General features: G+C 30.5%; 3 protein-coding genes across 3 annotated transcripts; 1 reads left to right on the plus strand and 2 right to left on the minus strand.

Moving 5' to 3' along the window:
• Window positions 1-412: 412 nt before the first annotated feature.
• LOC124928693 (RING-H2 finger protein ATL70-like) lies at window positions 413-1,059 on the minus strand. The gene has a single exon (XM_047468949.1). It carries the CDS (start codon window positions 1,013-1,015, stop codon window positions 536-538), a length of 480 nt encoding a protein of 159 aa, XP_047324905.1. The 5' UTR covers window positions 1,016-1,059; the 3' UTR covers window positions 413-535.
• A 994-nt stretch (window positions 1,060-2,053) lies between these two features.
• LOC124929477 (dnaJ protein homolog) lies at window positions 2,054-4,454 on the minus strand. Its single transcript, XM_047469847.1, has 6 exons — window positions 4,115-4,454; window positions 3,520-3,688; window positions 3,270-3,411; window positions 2,910-3,186; window positions 2,633-2,831; window positions 2,054-2,556 (listed from the first exon to the last, which is right to left on the minus strand). Exons 1-6 carry the CDS (start codon window positions 4,262-4,264, stop codon window positions 2,231-2,233), a joined length of 1,263 nt encoding a protein of 420 aa, XP_047325803.1. The 5' UTR covers window positions 4,265-4,454; the 3' UTR covers window positions 2,054-2,230.
• A 4,697-nt stretch (window positions 4,455-9,151) lies between these two features.
• On the plus strand, window positions 9,152-11,600 carry LOC124930815 (glycosyltransferase BC10-like). Its single transcript, XM_047471176.1, has 2 exons — window positions 9,152-10,454; window positions 11,172-11,600. The coding sequence occupies exon 1, from the start codon at window positions 9,376-9,378 to the stop codon at window positions 10,429-10,431; it is 1,056 nt and encodes a 351-aa protein (XP_047327132.1). The 5' UTR covers window positions 9,152-9,375; the 3' UTR covers window positions 10,432-10,454; window positions 11,172-11,600.
• The last annotated feature ends 1,497 nt before the right edge of the window (window positions 11,601-13,097 follow it).

Genomic DNA, 13,097 nt, shown 5'->3' on the forward strand with positions numbered 1-13,097 from the left:
ATTTAAGATATCATTTTTAACCTTTAAAGGTACCTTAATTAATTACATGAAAAAAATCTACCAAAAAAACATTAACTAATTAATACACAAATTAAATTGCACATATCAAGACTTAATGGTGACAATGGACATTTGGATGGCTCCTTAATGAAACCAATCAATCCATTTCTTCCTCTCCCAATCAACTTTTGTTTGAATCAAACAAACAATCAATCTCTCACCACAATTATATCAAATTATGAAAGAAAAAAATTTTAAAAATCCTTATTTATAATTAACAAAAACAAAACTGATAGTCAAATAACTAGCTAGGTTTAATTGATTTCAATCTTTATAATATATATAAAGCAGGCCTTACATAATATAATAATGTCTAGTTTGACTTACAACGGTCATCTCATCTCAACCCTATTCTTTTTGTTACTTCATTTTGTCACTTTGCCAAATAAAAACAAAAACCCAAAAAGAAAAATTAGTAACACAATCCAAAAATTTGGAAAAAATAAATAGAAATAACATGAGAATCAAACAGGTCCTAATTCCTGCAAATGGGACAGGTAGAACGGAGCTTTAGCCATGGATCAACACACATGAGATGAAAGAGATGCCCACATTGAGGAAGATGCCTTAATATATCAGTGTCTTTATAATCAGTTAAGCATATGGAACACCCGCCGCCTCCATATCCGCCGGCGTTGAGCTTCGCCTGAGAATATAGCAGTTTCGGGTAGTTTCCCAGCGTGGCTTCATCGAGGCCGCCGGAATGTGGATTATCATCGGTGTTGGATAAGTCAACGTCGGAGGTGCTCTCCGGATCGGAAAGAGGATCTCTGACGCCGCCGACGAGTGACCGTTTACGGGAACAAATGTATGAAATATATGTGATGATGGCAAGGACGAGGAGGAGGGAAAGGCAGAGACCGAGTCCGTAGGCATAGCCGCCTGGTCTCTCGCCGTCTTCGCTGTATTCGGTGTCGTCGGCGGGGTCGGAAAATGTGGTGGTGCTACTATTCATTTTGATGAGAGAGAAAGAGAAACAACTCAGCCGCCGGCGCGCCAGAAAGTATGTAAAAACTATTCTCACATGCAATCTGACATTTAAATAATTGCAAATTGGGGGTTTTGTTTATTTAAAGAAGTGGACACCCGGACAATCAAACTTGTCCCTGTACAATATTTAAAATTGCAAACTTGACAAAAGCTTTACCTCATTCAATTTCACGCCAAATGTATTGGAACAACAAATTCCAAAAACACGATTAGAACCGAACACGAAAAATCCAGGTTAGTATTATTTATTTTTTAGTTTGGGTCGAAATTCGGTTGATCCATTTAACTTGAATAAAAGACCAATAAAATTGGTCAAAATTCGGTCGACAAAAGACAAATCAAATCGGATTGTCCTCACATTACCCGAAATAGAAGTAAACTCGTTTATAATTTTATTTTATTGGGTTGTGTGGTTACCTTTTCTTACTAATTCATTTTCTTTTAAGATTAATTTTATTTTATTGGGTTGTGTGGTTACTTTTTCTTACTAATTCATTTTCTTTTAAGATTCTATGTAAACAGATTTATAATTTAATTTAATTTTTATTTTGTGTTTATCTCATATTAATTTAAAATTTAAAATTTTAATATTAATAAATTTTATAACAGCAGATACATTAAAAAAAAAAAAAAACAATTTCACAATCTTTATATTAAATACAATCAAACTAATTATAGTTAATGTAATTAATTTATAATTATAATTTTTTTAATAGCTATTTATTTATTAATATTATTTTCATTAATATTATATTTAATTATATATAAAAATAATAATAATATAAAAATAATGTTTTTTTTAAATATTCTTACAACTTCAAAGTATTTTATTTTGATGTATCTATCTATTTAAAGTTTGATCACTTTTATGAGATTTAGTATATCTAAATAATTACATAAACTTTTAAATAAATAAAAATTGATTATTTTTAAGTCACAACCCACCCACAATCAAGAACCAACAACCATCACAAAAGAAAAACTAATCAATCAAAAATGGGTGTAGTAGAAATGATAACTAATAATAATATTATTAGTATTGCCAATAATAATAGATGATGATGTGAAGTAGTGATTTAAGTTTCTTCAATGGATATAATAATAAGCAGAAAAACCAAAACAAAATACCTAAAACCAACTCTTAAAGACATAATTGATTTGATTCATCATGATGTCCTCCTCATTGTTGGGCACATTGGACCCTCTGAGCCCCACCACCATGCATGTCATCATCTTCATCGTAAGCTTCCTGAGCCTGCTGTTGCTTCCTTCGCATCTCTTCTTCCATGTTCACATCATGAAGTGTCGTCTCCTCGCACTCATCCAACTCCATATCAGTCACCTGCCTCGAAGCAGGCCTTGCTGGAAGAAGGCTCTCCAAAGCCTTGCACTGTTCAGGCAACATTGAATCCGGGAATTCAACTGAGAAGTGAATATACAGTTTACCCCTCATGAATTGCCTCTGGTAATTCGGCATTCCCTCGTCATTTATAGCCTTGAACTGATCTGTGTATTTCAAATATAAAAATCATGAAGTTTATTTCTAGAATATAAATGTGAATTCGGCCAAGATTTGTTTTACCTGGCTTCACGACTTCTCCCGGTTGGGACTTGACAAGGAGCTGTCTGTTATCGAGATGTGTCAAAATAAACTGATAACCGCAAAGTGCCTCAGTCAGTGACAAGGCATGTTCAACAAACAAGTCCTCCCCTTTTCTCTTGAACTTGGGATGCTCTTTCTGCTGCAGGACAAAAACTATATCTCCTGTCACAGTCTCAGGCTGAAAAAAACAAAATATGTGAAACAGTTAACATAATGTGTTTTCCCAAATATAATGAAATCAATGAAAGAAACTCACAGCTTCATCAGCCTCTCCAGGAAAAGTGATCTTCTGACCATGTTGCATTCCTTTCTCGACAACTACTTCCAGAACCTTCTTCTCCTGAACAACTTTCTCACCTTTGCACTGTAGACAACGGTCCTTATCATTGATCATCTCTCCAGTACCTTTACATTCACCGCAGGGATGCTGCATCTGTTGGATCATGGATGGTCCCAGGTGTCTAATGGAGACTTTCATACCAGACCCTTGGCAACCAGCACACTTCATTGAAGCACCTGATTTCGAACCTTTTCTGCACATTTTTCATCAAAGATAATAACTAACTAGTGCCTCTACCAATAAACAACAACATACAACACTGTTATTCTTCTATACCCTTTGCACTTAGAACAGAGAACATTTCGTGAAAGAGATAGCTTCTTTGAAGTCCCATTATAGAGATCATCCAATGACACTTTAAGGGAATGGATCACATCCTCTCCTCTCCTTTGCCTGCGACCCCTACTGCTTCCACCACCTAACAATCAATCACAACAGATCACACTTCCTAGTTTAAGCAGAAGAATATCTCATTTTAAATGGATGATGTTGGTCAAGAGATTCTCTGGTGAATATGTTTGCTTACCACCACCAAAAGGGCTTCCACCAAAGAACGACTGGAAGATGTCAAATGGGTCATGGCCTCCACCTCCACCACTCATTCCCTCCTTAAGTGCGTCCTCTCCATATTGGTCATAAATCTCACGCTTCTCTGGGTCACTTAGAACTTCATAAGCCTGGGCAAGCTCCTTGAACTACAAAAACAGTTGCAAATTCTCATACCCATCAACCATTTATTCCAATTTATGGGGATAACACATCACTACCACTACTATCATCACTAAAAAGAAAATGCACATACAATAACTAGAAAAAGCAATTGGAAATACAAAGAGGGTAAATTGAGTTATCTTAACAGCATAAACTTCCTAGCCTTTACAGACAATATCCAAATGAAGATGTTTCTTCCACAATATAGAAGCTCCTATACAAATTATGTGTTGGCACCACAACCATATTCTTAGGTCCCTACAAACAGCACTGCAGCCGACTATTAACCAAATCAAGATCCAGATTCATCTTTCACCTCCACAAAAGTATTGAATTATGCAAGCATGCTAAACTAATAGCAGATCTAAGTCATGGAAACGAAGATCTAATTAGCGGAAATGAGAACTCACCTTTTCAGGATCACCTCCCTTGTCAGGATGATTCTTGATGGCAGCTTTCCTGTAGGCTTTCTTCAGATCGTCCTGCGATGCACTATTTGGGACACCTAAGATTTCATAGTATTTGGTATTGTCACTCTTTTTCGGTGCTCTCCCAAACATCTTTGACGATAAACAAATCTACAAAACCAACGGAAATGGGAAAACCTTCGGCAGGACGGACAAGAGATAGCTATGGACGAGTAATAGCGCAGTAAGAGGAACAGGCCGGTGAAGAACACTAAACCTAGAGAAACAAGAGAGAAACAGGGATCACCGAGAACCACAAACAAGCCAAGAGAGGATCGATTTTCTCCAAGCCTTTGAACGGGGGAATGGACGGTGAGGATTTACCTTTCCTGTAATCTCATTATAAAAAACAAGAAGAGAAGATTCTAGACTTCTTCTACTTTTATTTAGTCAATATTGGCCTATTTATTTTTTTAGGAATAATTTATTTTATTTATTATAAGTCAAATAAATAAATACCATTATTGAGAAAATAAAATAAAAAAGATCTCTTATAAAATAAATAAAATATGATTTGATTATTTGAAATAATTATTAATATTATAAAATATATTTTTTTTAAAGTGAGATAATAAAATCCAAAATTAAGATTGATTTTCTTGATATATAAATATTTTTAAATAATTGCATGAACTAATTTTAACAAAATAAAAAATAGATAGTTTTATTAAGGCGGTCAAAATCGAGTGTTTACGTCAAACGTTTGTTAGTTGTAAACTCGTAAAATCTAGATTTTATTTAATATCGTATTAGTTTAATTTGAAAAAATAATAGTTATATATTATTATTATTATTTATATATATATATATATATATAATTAAATATTTTATACTTAGTCAATTTTAAAATTTTAAATATTTAAATATAAAATTAATTAAAAAATAATAAGAAGAAAATAATACTATAAAATAATTATACTTACATAATTAATTATATTAATTTATTTATTTATTTGAATAAATAATATTTTTATTTTTTAAACGTAAAATCGTGAAAGATCGTAAAATTAAAATTATTTATAAACTCGTAAAATCAAAAATTCTTTTTATCGTAAATTTAAAATCGTAAGATTTTACATATTTTTAAATTTATTTAAATTAACTCGTTAAGCTTATGTAAAATTATAAAATCGTAAAATTTTAAAAGTCAGACTCTATATTTCGCAACGAAAATATAACGAAAAGCTATGAATTCAATGTGGTCGGTCACATTTACATGTCTAAAAATATAATAATAAATTTTAAAAAATGGCAATCGAGAAATATTTTGTTTGGATATCTTTTTATTTATTTATTTAATTTTTTTTAATATGATTTTTTTTATTATTATTTCTCTTTCTGGCACAAGTGGCAAAACACAATAGATTTGTGGCATTGTTTTAATTATCAACTTCGTTGTCCCTATCACAACTTAAATACTAATCATATCTTAACGATGGGAAAGTATGTCGTAATGGCTCAAATGATTTAGTATAAGTTAAACACTATTGGGATAGTTTATTTCAAATGATCCAGACAATTATATTATAAAATGGATAGTCGTTTGAACACAGCGACAAAATAATTATATTTGTGAAAAACATCGTACAACTAATAAAAAATTAACGTGTGCGGAGATATTCTAAAAGGGCAATGAGCTATTCGACTGAATTTGTCGGCTTTCCACATCAAACCTCATATAATGTTAGAATGATAGCATTGTGAAGAATCCATAACGGTCGTTTGAGATTGTTAAGGGTTCTACGATTTCTCTTCAACTAAATTACCCACCAGAAAATAATAGGGATATAACCTCATTGTTTCAGGTCGCAAATCTAGTTGCCTCAATCCATGTTTCCCAACATGCACCAATGGTTCCTGACATAACCCAATGAATACCAGTAATATTTCAAAAAAGACTTCAAATACTAGCCCACTTACAATGTAAAAGGAAATGTGGGTTGTCTTCACATCCTTAAGAAAAAGACGACATCAACTAACTAAGATAAGACATTTGTGCATACATCTATCAACAGTTAGAATATTATCGTGAATCACACTCCACTCAAAAAAAGAAATCTTAGTATGAATATTAGACTTCCATAATTTCTCCCAACACAGTATCAAAGAGATAACAATGTCAATGTCAAATAAAATTATCCAAATTCATCTTTCAATGTGATACAGTAGTTCCTCTATATTAACTTGCCTTGAATTTTAAATGATTAGTTATAAAATTATATATTTATATACATAAATATAAATTAAATATATAAAGTGATATGGTAGTTCATGGGTTTATGTAGACAATATAAACCATAATTCAATATTGCGATTATTGGTGGTTAACATTCGGCAATATAAAGTGTTTATGATCGATACAGACCAAAATTCGAAATCTCGCGAATTATTAGTTAGTCGGAGTGAAATCACGATATAAAAGAGATATAAGAGATCTGTTGACCAATCTGATGTAAGGAGATGAGTTGGATTAGATTGGTGGTAAATAATCTTTTAAGGAGCTAGGCTTGAGTGTGAATTTCTTTCTAATCTTCCTCCTCAATATGGTATTATAAAAATAACTATTTCTAGATTAGGTTTATCTTATAGTGATGGATTGTGATTATGCCCACTATACTTTTATACAACAAATGGTAAAATCAAAATAGAAAATTAATTCCCCTTTTATATTATTACAAAACTTTCATTTGTGCAACTAAATGCATGCACAGTATTTTTCAAGCTAATGTGAATAAACTGAATCAAAAGGATTCAATAATTTTGTTAAATAAACTGAAAAAAACTTTAAGAAATTGAACAAATCAATTTAACGTGAATAATTAAATTATATATTTTTTTTTAATACAGAGAAATTAGTATGTCATTCAATAAATAGAACTTTCATTTTTCATTTTTATTTAAGACTTTAAGTAAAAAAAATAATAATAATTAAACTAAATTAAACCGACCTTTAACCTTAATTAGTCAACCAGATTTAAAAAGAAAAATCCGGAAAATAGTGGCGTGCCCTTTCCTTAGCTTTTGTGACAATCAAGAAAGGAGATTTGCTTATATTAAATTACTCTATTTTATAGTATTTTTTAGTTGATCTCTTACCGTTCAATTGAAAATCATTTGACAAAAGCAATAAAATTTCCTAAAAAGAGTATTATCGTACAAAGGCATATCATATCGAATCCTAATATATTTTGGTCACCGTCAAGATTCTAGCAATGGTCTTTTGATTTTCCAGTGGAGGTGTTAGCTCTCAAATAAATAAATTATTCAATAATGGACGATAAATATATTTTAGTTAAAATAATAACCATAGATTTATACTCACAAGTTATTTATTTTAACCAAAATTAAAGCGATAGTTAAGCAAATAACTCATTTGTCGGGATTGTTTTCTTTAGTTAGATTTGTTTGTTTAAGTTATGATTAGATGCAAGAAAAAAACTTTTATTTTTTTTAAAATAAAAATCAAAAAGATTACAAATTATATTTATGTAGTTGTGATTTATTTTTATCATCATTTTTGCGACCTTAGCAAAGAATAATAGATCATTTAAGATACATTTTCTCTTTAAAAAAATAATAATATATGTTTTTATGAATAAGGTTGAAAGTTAAAATTTCTCTGATTGCCACCAACACTCTGAAAATGAATATTTGAAAAGTGATTTTTTTTTTGAATTATTTGGATAAATTATTAAAATATAATTTTATATTATATAAAGTACATAGCATAGTATGAATAATTTGATGGTTAATTAGATGGAATTATGACTCTGGAATATTTATTAAATTAACTAAATTCTACAATAATTATGGGATCCATATTGAGTTGTTTGTTTTTATGAATAAATTTAAATTCAACCTAGTTATGTAGTTTATATTTAATCAACCCCTATATTCGACCATATATCGGTAAATTAAATATATTGATTTAGTTGAGAAATAAATTATTCTTATTTTTAGTTAAAATAATTATTTATAAATATAATAAGTTTATATTATTTTAAACAAAAGTATCACATTATATACAAATAGCTCATCAAACCTAGATGATCTTACTTAGGACCGACTCTACCGACTCTGAGTTAGTTTGGCAATTATTTAGACATTAAATAATTCATATTCAACCTCTCATAATAATTTAAAACTTTTATATTAAACAAGAAGGTAAAATAAAATGAGTATATTATAAAATTGTTTGGTTAATCATAACATTAATTAATATAATAAAATCTGATTATTTTTTTTTAAAAATAATTTTATTAAATTTTATAAATTACCTCTTAATCACATAATTATCATTTAATCAACTTATTTTATCAATTAAAATATTCTTATTTTTAATTTGAAATAAAATATATATTTTAGTAATTAAACTAATTAAAAATTCAAATTATATATTTTTTTTACCAAACAATTTTTTTTCAACAAAACATAAAAAAATTAAAAAAACATAATCAAATTAAATCACTACAAATCCAAATTATTTAAATTGACTATAAATTCGATCATAGTAAATCAAGAACATTAATCCGGTTTTATAACGACCCATCAAATGTTTTTCAATTTGAATAGATATAAATATTAACCACTAAATTAATATATATAATTAATCAGTTATTAATTAAAATATTATATAAAGTAAATGTTCCAATCTAAGTTTAGCCCGGAATAGTTTGTAAAAATAATATCGAATATAACCCATAAAAGAACAAGCCCGTGAACATTTGAATTAGATCCAAATAACCTCATATATAAATCTTGTTTGGAATCCTATTTTGATTGCATGCTCAATTTTAACTTTTGACTTCTTACTTTCTACCTTTTACTTTTTACTTTTTTAGTTTTTAGTTTTTAGTCATAAGTCCTGATAAATGATGACAGAGCGAAAAAGAGAAATAACAGAACAAAAGTAAGAATTAGAAAGAAGTGATAAACATTGTTACCAAACCAAACAAGGCCGTGTCAGCACCACCAGCAAAAGCATGATCAATTGACATCACTTTCATATCCTCTCTCTCTCTAAGATAGACAAGAACAAACCTTTATTTTCCCTCGTATTCCTTTCCTTTTCCCACTGCCAAAATCCCAATTTCAGATAACATGTTCTGAAAAACCCTAACCCTAATCTGTACATACATACATACATACATACATACATACCCTCATCGTTCTTCTTCAATCCTGATTCTGTAACAACAATCAACATGTCTTCTTCTTCTCCTTTTCTTCTCTTATTCACCCTTCTCCTCTCTCTGCCCCTAATCTTTCTCTATGCCCCGACCTTCATCTTCCATCCAAGACACTCACAAATCTCCACCGCAGACGAGCTCGACGATCTAGCTCTCTTCCGCCGAACCGCTCTCACCTCCGTCGCCCACCGCCGTTCCCGCACCTCAGTTTCTCATCTCGGACCCACCCACCATAAACCCAAAATCGCTTTCCTATTCCTCACCAACACCAATCTCCATTTCGCCCCTCTTTGGGAAAAATTCTTCAAAGGAAACGAACGATTCTACAACATATACGTCCACGCATATCCCTCTTCCGCAGTTTCCTCCCCGGGCGGCGTTTTCGAAAACCGATTCATCGCCGCCAAGAACACACAACGCTCGTCTCCAACGCTTATATCAGCCGCCCGCCGCCTCCTCGCCACCGCCATTCTCGACGACCCATTAAACTCCTACTTCGCCCTCGTCTCCCAGCACTGCATTCCCCTGCACTCATTCCGATTCACTTACAGAACCCTGTTCCCCGGGTCAACCCGCGAGTTGACTCACCCAACAAGCTATATCGAAATCCTCTCCGATGAACCGCAGCTCTGGGACAGGTACACAGCCAGGGGAGATGACGTGATGTTGCCGGAGGTTCCATTTGAGAAATTCCGGGTCGGGTCTCAGTTCTATGTACTTGCCCGGCGCCATGCTCTTCTGATTGTAAAGGATCGGAAACTATGGAGTAAATTTCGATTACCATGTATAAACGCTGATTCGTGCTACCCTGAAGAACACTACTTTCCTACTCTTTTGTCAATGGCGGATCCGAAAGGATGCAGCCATTACACTCTAACTCGAGTTAATTGGACGGGAAGCACCGACGGGCACCCGTATACTTATTCCCCGCCGGAGGTATCATCGGAGCTTATTGGGCGGCTGAGACAATCAAATTCAACTAGATATTCATACTTATTTGCTCGAAAATTCTCGCCGGATTGTTTGGAACCTTTACTGAGATTGGAGGAGAAGATTATCTTTCGCGATTGAAGTGAATCGTCGTCGATAATCCGGTAAGATTTCTTGACCTTTCAGCTTGTTGTGTTAAGTTAAGAGTTCAAGTGAAATTGAGCTTTGGTGAGTCGAATCAACTCGACTCAGTTCAACTCGTTAAAGTGCGAGTTCTATGTTGCTTTTGATCAAAAGGTTTATGATGACGTGTCTAATTACCGACTTGAGTTTTCATTACGTGTTAGTCTTATCTTTTGGTTTTGTTATTTCATTTTTTAAGCAAAGTCATTGACTATATTTCTTTTAAATTTATTGAATTTTATTTATTTATTTACTTAGAGCTTGAATTATTTAGAAATTAGAAAGAAAAAAATTGTTTGATTTAGACAAATTATTAAAATAATTTAAGTAAATATTATATATATATATATATATTGAATTTGTGATTATTTGATGATAAATCTTAACAAATAACAATAGATTCATTGAATGGGTGAGAGTACTTATCTATGGTGTCTTTTTCAATGGAGTTTTTTTCTTTTTGTGATTGCATGAATCATGCCTAAATCTCATATTTTATAACCTTAAATTAATTAATTACCTAACATTAGATATTTGGTTTTTAATTTTAATTAATATTTCAATTAATTTGTTTTTATCTTGTCTTGTTATTGGGTCACGCATGTGGCCAAATCTAAATAGTAATATTGTACAAATAAGTTTATATACGTGAGGTCCTCTAAAACTGACCAGTGTTTTGTCTTTTTGCTGTTTGTCAGGTGGTCATGCCTCGTTTGTTTGCTTGCCGCCTCTTTATATTTCTGGTGGAGACTAAAAAAAAGATTAAAATCAGGGTGTGGGCTCTGAAGGTGGTATCTATAATAAGTATGTGGCCCAAGGAGAAGTCCAGGGCTAGGCCCATTGGGCCGTGAAAATTCAGGATTGGTTAATGTGTGTGTGTTTTGACAGGGACCAACTAAAAAGATAGTGGGTCCTTTTCACTTTTTACTCTCTCTTGTCTCTTCTCTTGGTAAAATGTAAATAGACAGAGAATTGATAAGAAGAAGAGGTTGCTAAAAGAAGCATAAAAGAAGACAGTATAAGGAGTGCCCTAAAAATGGAGGGTTGCTTCTCTTATTTCTTCTTCTGCTCATCATTAAATGTGTGTGTTAGTGTGTATTTGATAAATAAAGTGCAGTTTCCATTTGTTCGTCCAATGATAAGAGATAGGTTTAAGAGATTAAAAGGTTGCGGGTAGCGTTTTAAATATAAGTGGAGAGGAAAGACTAGTACGCGGTGTCACCCATTCAAAAGAATGGACAAAATTTAAAATTTGTAAAATCTATTATTTATTTAAAACTGTAAAATACTTTGAAAGAACATTATTTTTATATATAATCAAAGATTTATTTATTGGCTATTTAAAAAATATATATATAATTAAGTATAAAATAATTAAACAATAATGGTAAATAAATGACATTATAAAGAAAATTATTTACAAAATTAATTATTTTAAATAATAATTAAAAAATCATTTATAAATATAAATTCAATTTTTTTTTTTAGTAAAATCATAAACTAGTAAGAATTCTCCCCTCTAAAATCCTAATATTTTAAGAGTCAATTTTAATGTAAAATTTTAATTAAAAAAATCATTAATTGATTGCAAAGTAGTGAACACCCAATTATTTAAATCTGGACACGAACATTTAGACTGTCCAAAGAATATTTTTTTGTTTTGTTTTGAAAATGTAAGAATAAAAAAGAAATTAAGAGTGTGTTTGATCAAATTAAAATTTAAGTACTTAATGTTCAATTTAAATGTCAAATTACATTTACAATTACACATTTTGATTAATTAAACTCATATTTTGTATGTTCATATTCTACTATTGAATTAAGTTATTTCTCTTTTAGTTTATGGAATTAAGTTAAGCTTTAAATTATACTTTAGCAAAGAGTTGAACTATTTTAAATAATATTTATCACATAAAGTTTGCATTTTAACATCTTAATGAACGATGATTCTTCTCTTTCTTAAATAAGATTATGGTATGTTAGATGTGTATAATATAATTAAAATTGGACATCAAATTTAATAATAGTTAAAAATAAAATACAATTCAAATATTATGTTTGAATATATCATTAAATTATAACTTTAAAGTGAGAATGATCATGTTGAATCTAAGAGTTATATACATTCCAATTCTATTGAAATTATAAATATATTTTTTTTAATTACCAAACAAATAAATAATCAATTTGGAATTGGGGTCCTCAATTTCAATTTGATCAAATCAAGAAGATTAGGTAAGCGATATGTACATTTGTACGTAAGTTAAAAGATTGTATTGGTGTTTTAGTTGTATCCAAAATAAGGAAAAAAAAAGTAGGTATTAATTATGAAGTGGGCCACCTGACAAAGCTTTGTTATTATATAATAATAATAATAATATATGATGGTTATAAGTTAACAACTGGCAATACTTTTATTTATTTATTAAATTTTTAGTTAAATGAGCAACTTGCATCAATAATTTTTTATTTATTAATTTTTAGTTAAATTAAATATTTTCATCCTTTTAAAGGAATGGATTAGTTTAAAATGATAATAATAATTATTTAACATAAGAAGTTAAGACTCCACAATCCATTATTTCAACTTAAATTTAAGTGAAAAATAATATTTTTAGAATTAC

Source organism: Impatiens glandulifera, chromosome 3 (assembly GCF_907164915.1).
Source record: "Impatiens glandulifera chromosome 3, dImpGla2.1, whole genome shotgun sequence".
NCBI lineage: Eukaryota > Viridiplantae > Streptophyta > Magnoliopsida > Ericales > Balsaminaceae > Impatiens > Impatiens glandulifera.

Bases quoted from the DNA above. Each gene is read 5' to 3' on its own strand.
- LOC124928693 (XM_047468949.1), bottom strand. From the start codon at position 1,015: ATGAATAGTAGCACCACCACATTTTCCGACCCCGCCGACGACACCGAA.
- LOC124930815 (XM_047471176.1), top strand. From the start codon at position 9,376: ATGTCTTCTTCTTCTCCTTTTCTTCTCTTATTCACCCTTCTCCTCTCT.
- LOC124929477 (XM_047469847.1), bottom strand. From the start codon at position 4,264: ATGTTTGGGAGAGCACCGAAAAAGAGTGACAATACCAAATACTATGAA. The intron at 3,412-3,519 runs GTAAGCAAACAT...ATTGATTGTTAG, and splicing joins TGGAAGCCCTTTTGGTGGTG to GTGGTGGAAGCAGTAGGGGT. The intron at 2,832-2,909 runs GTGAGTTTCTTT...TGTTTTTTTCAG, and splicing joins CTGGAGAGGCTGATGAAGCT to CCTGAGACTGTGACAGGAGA.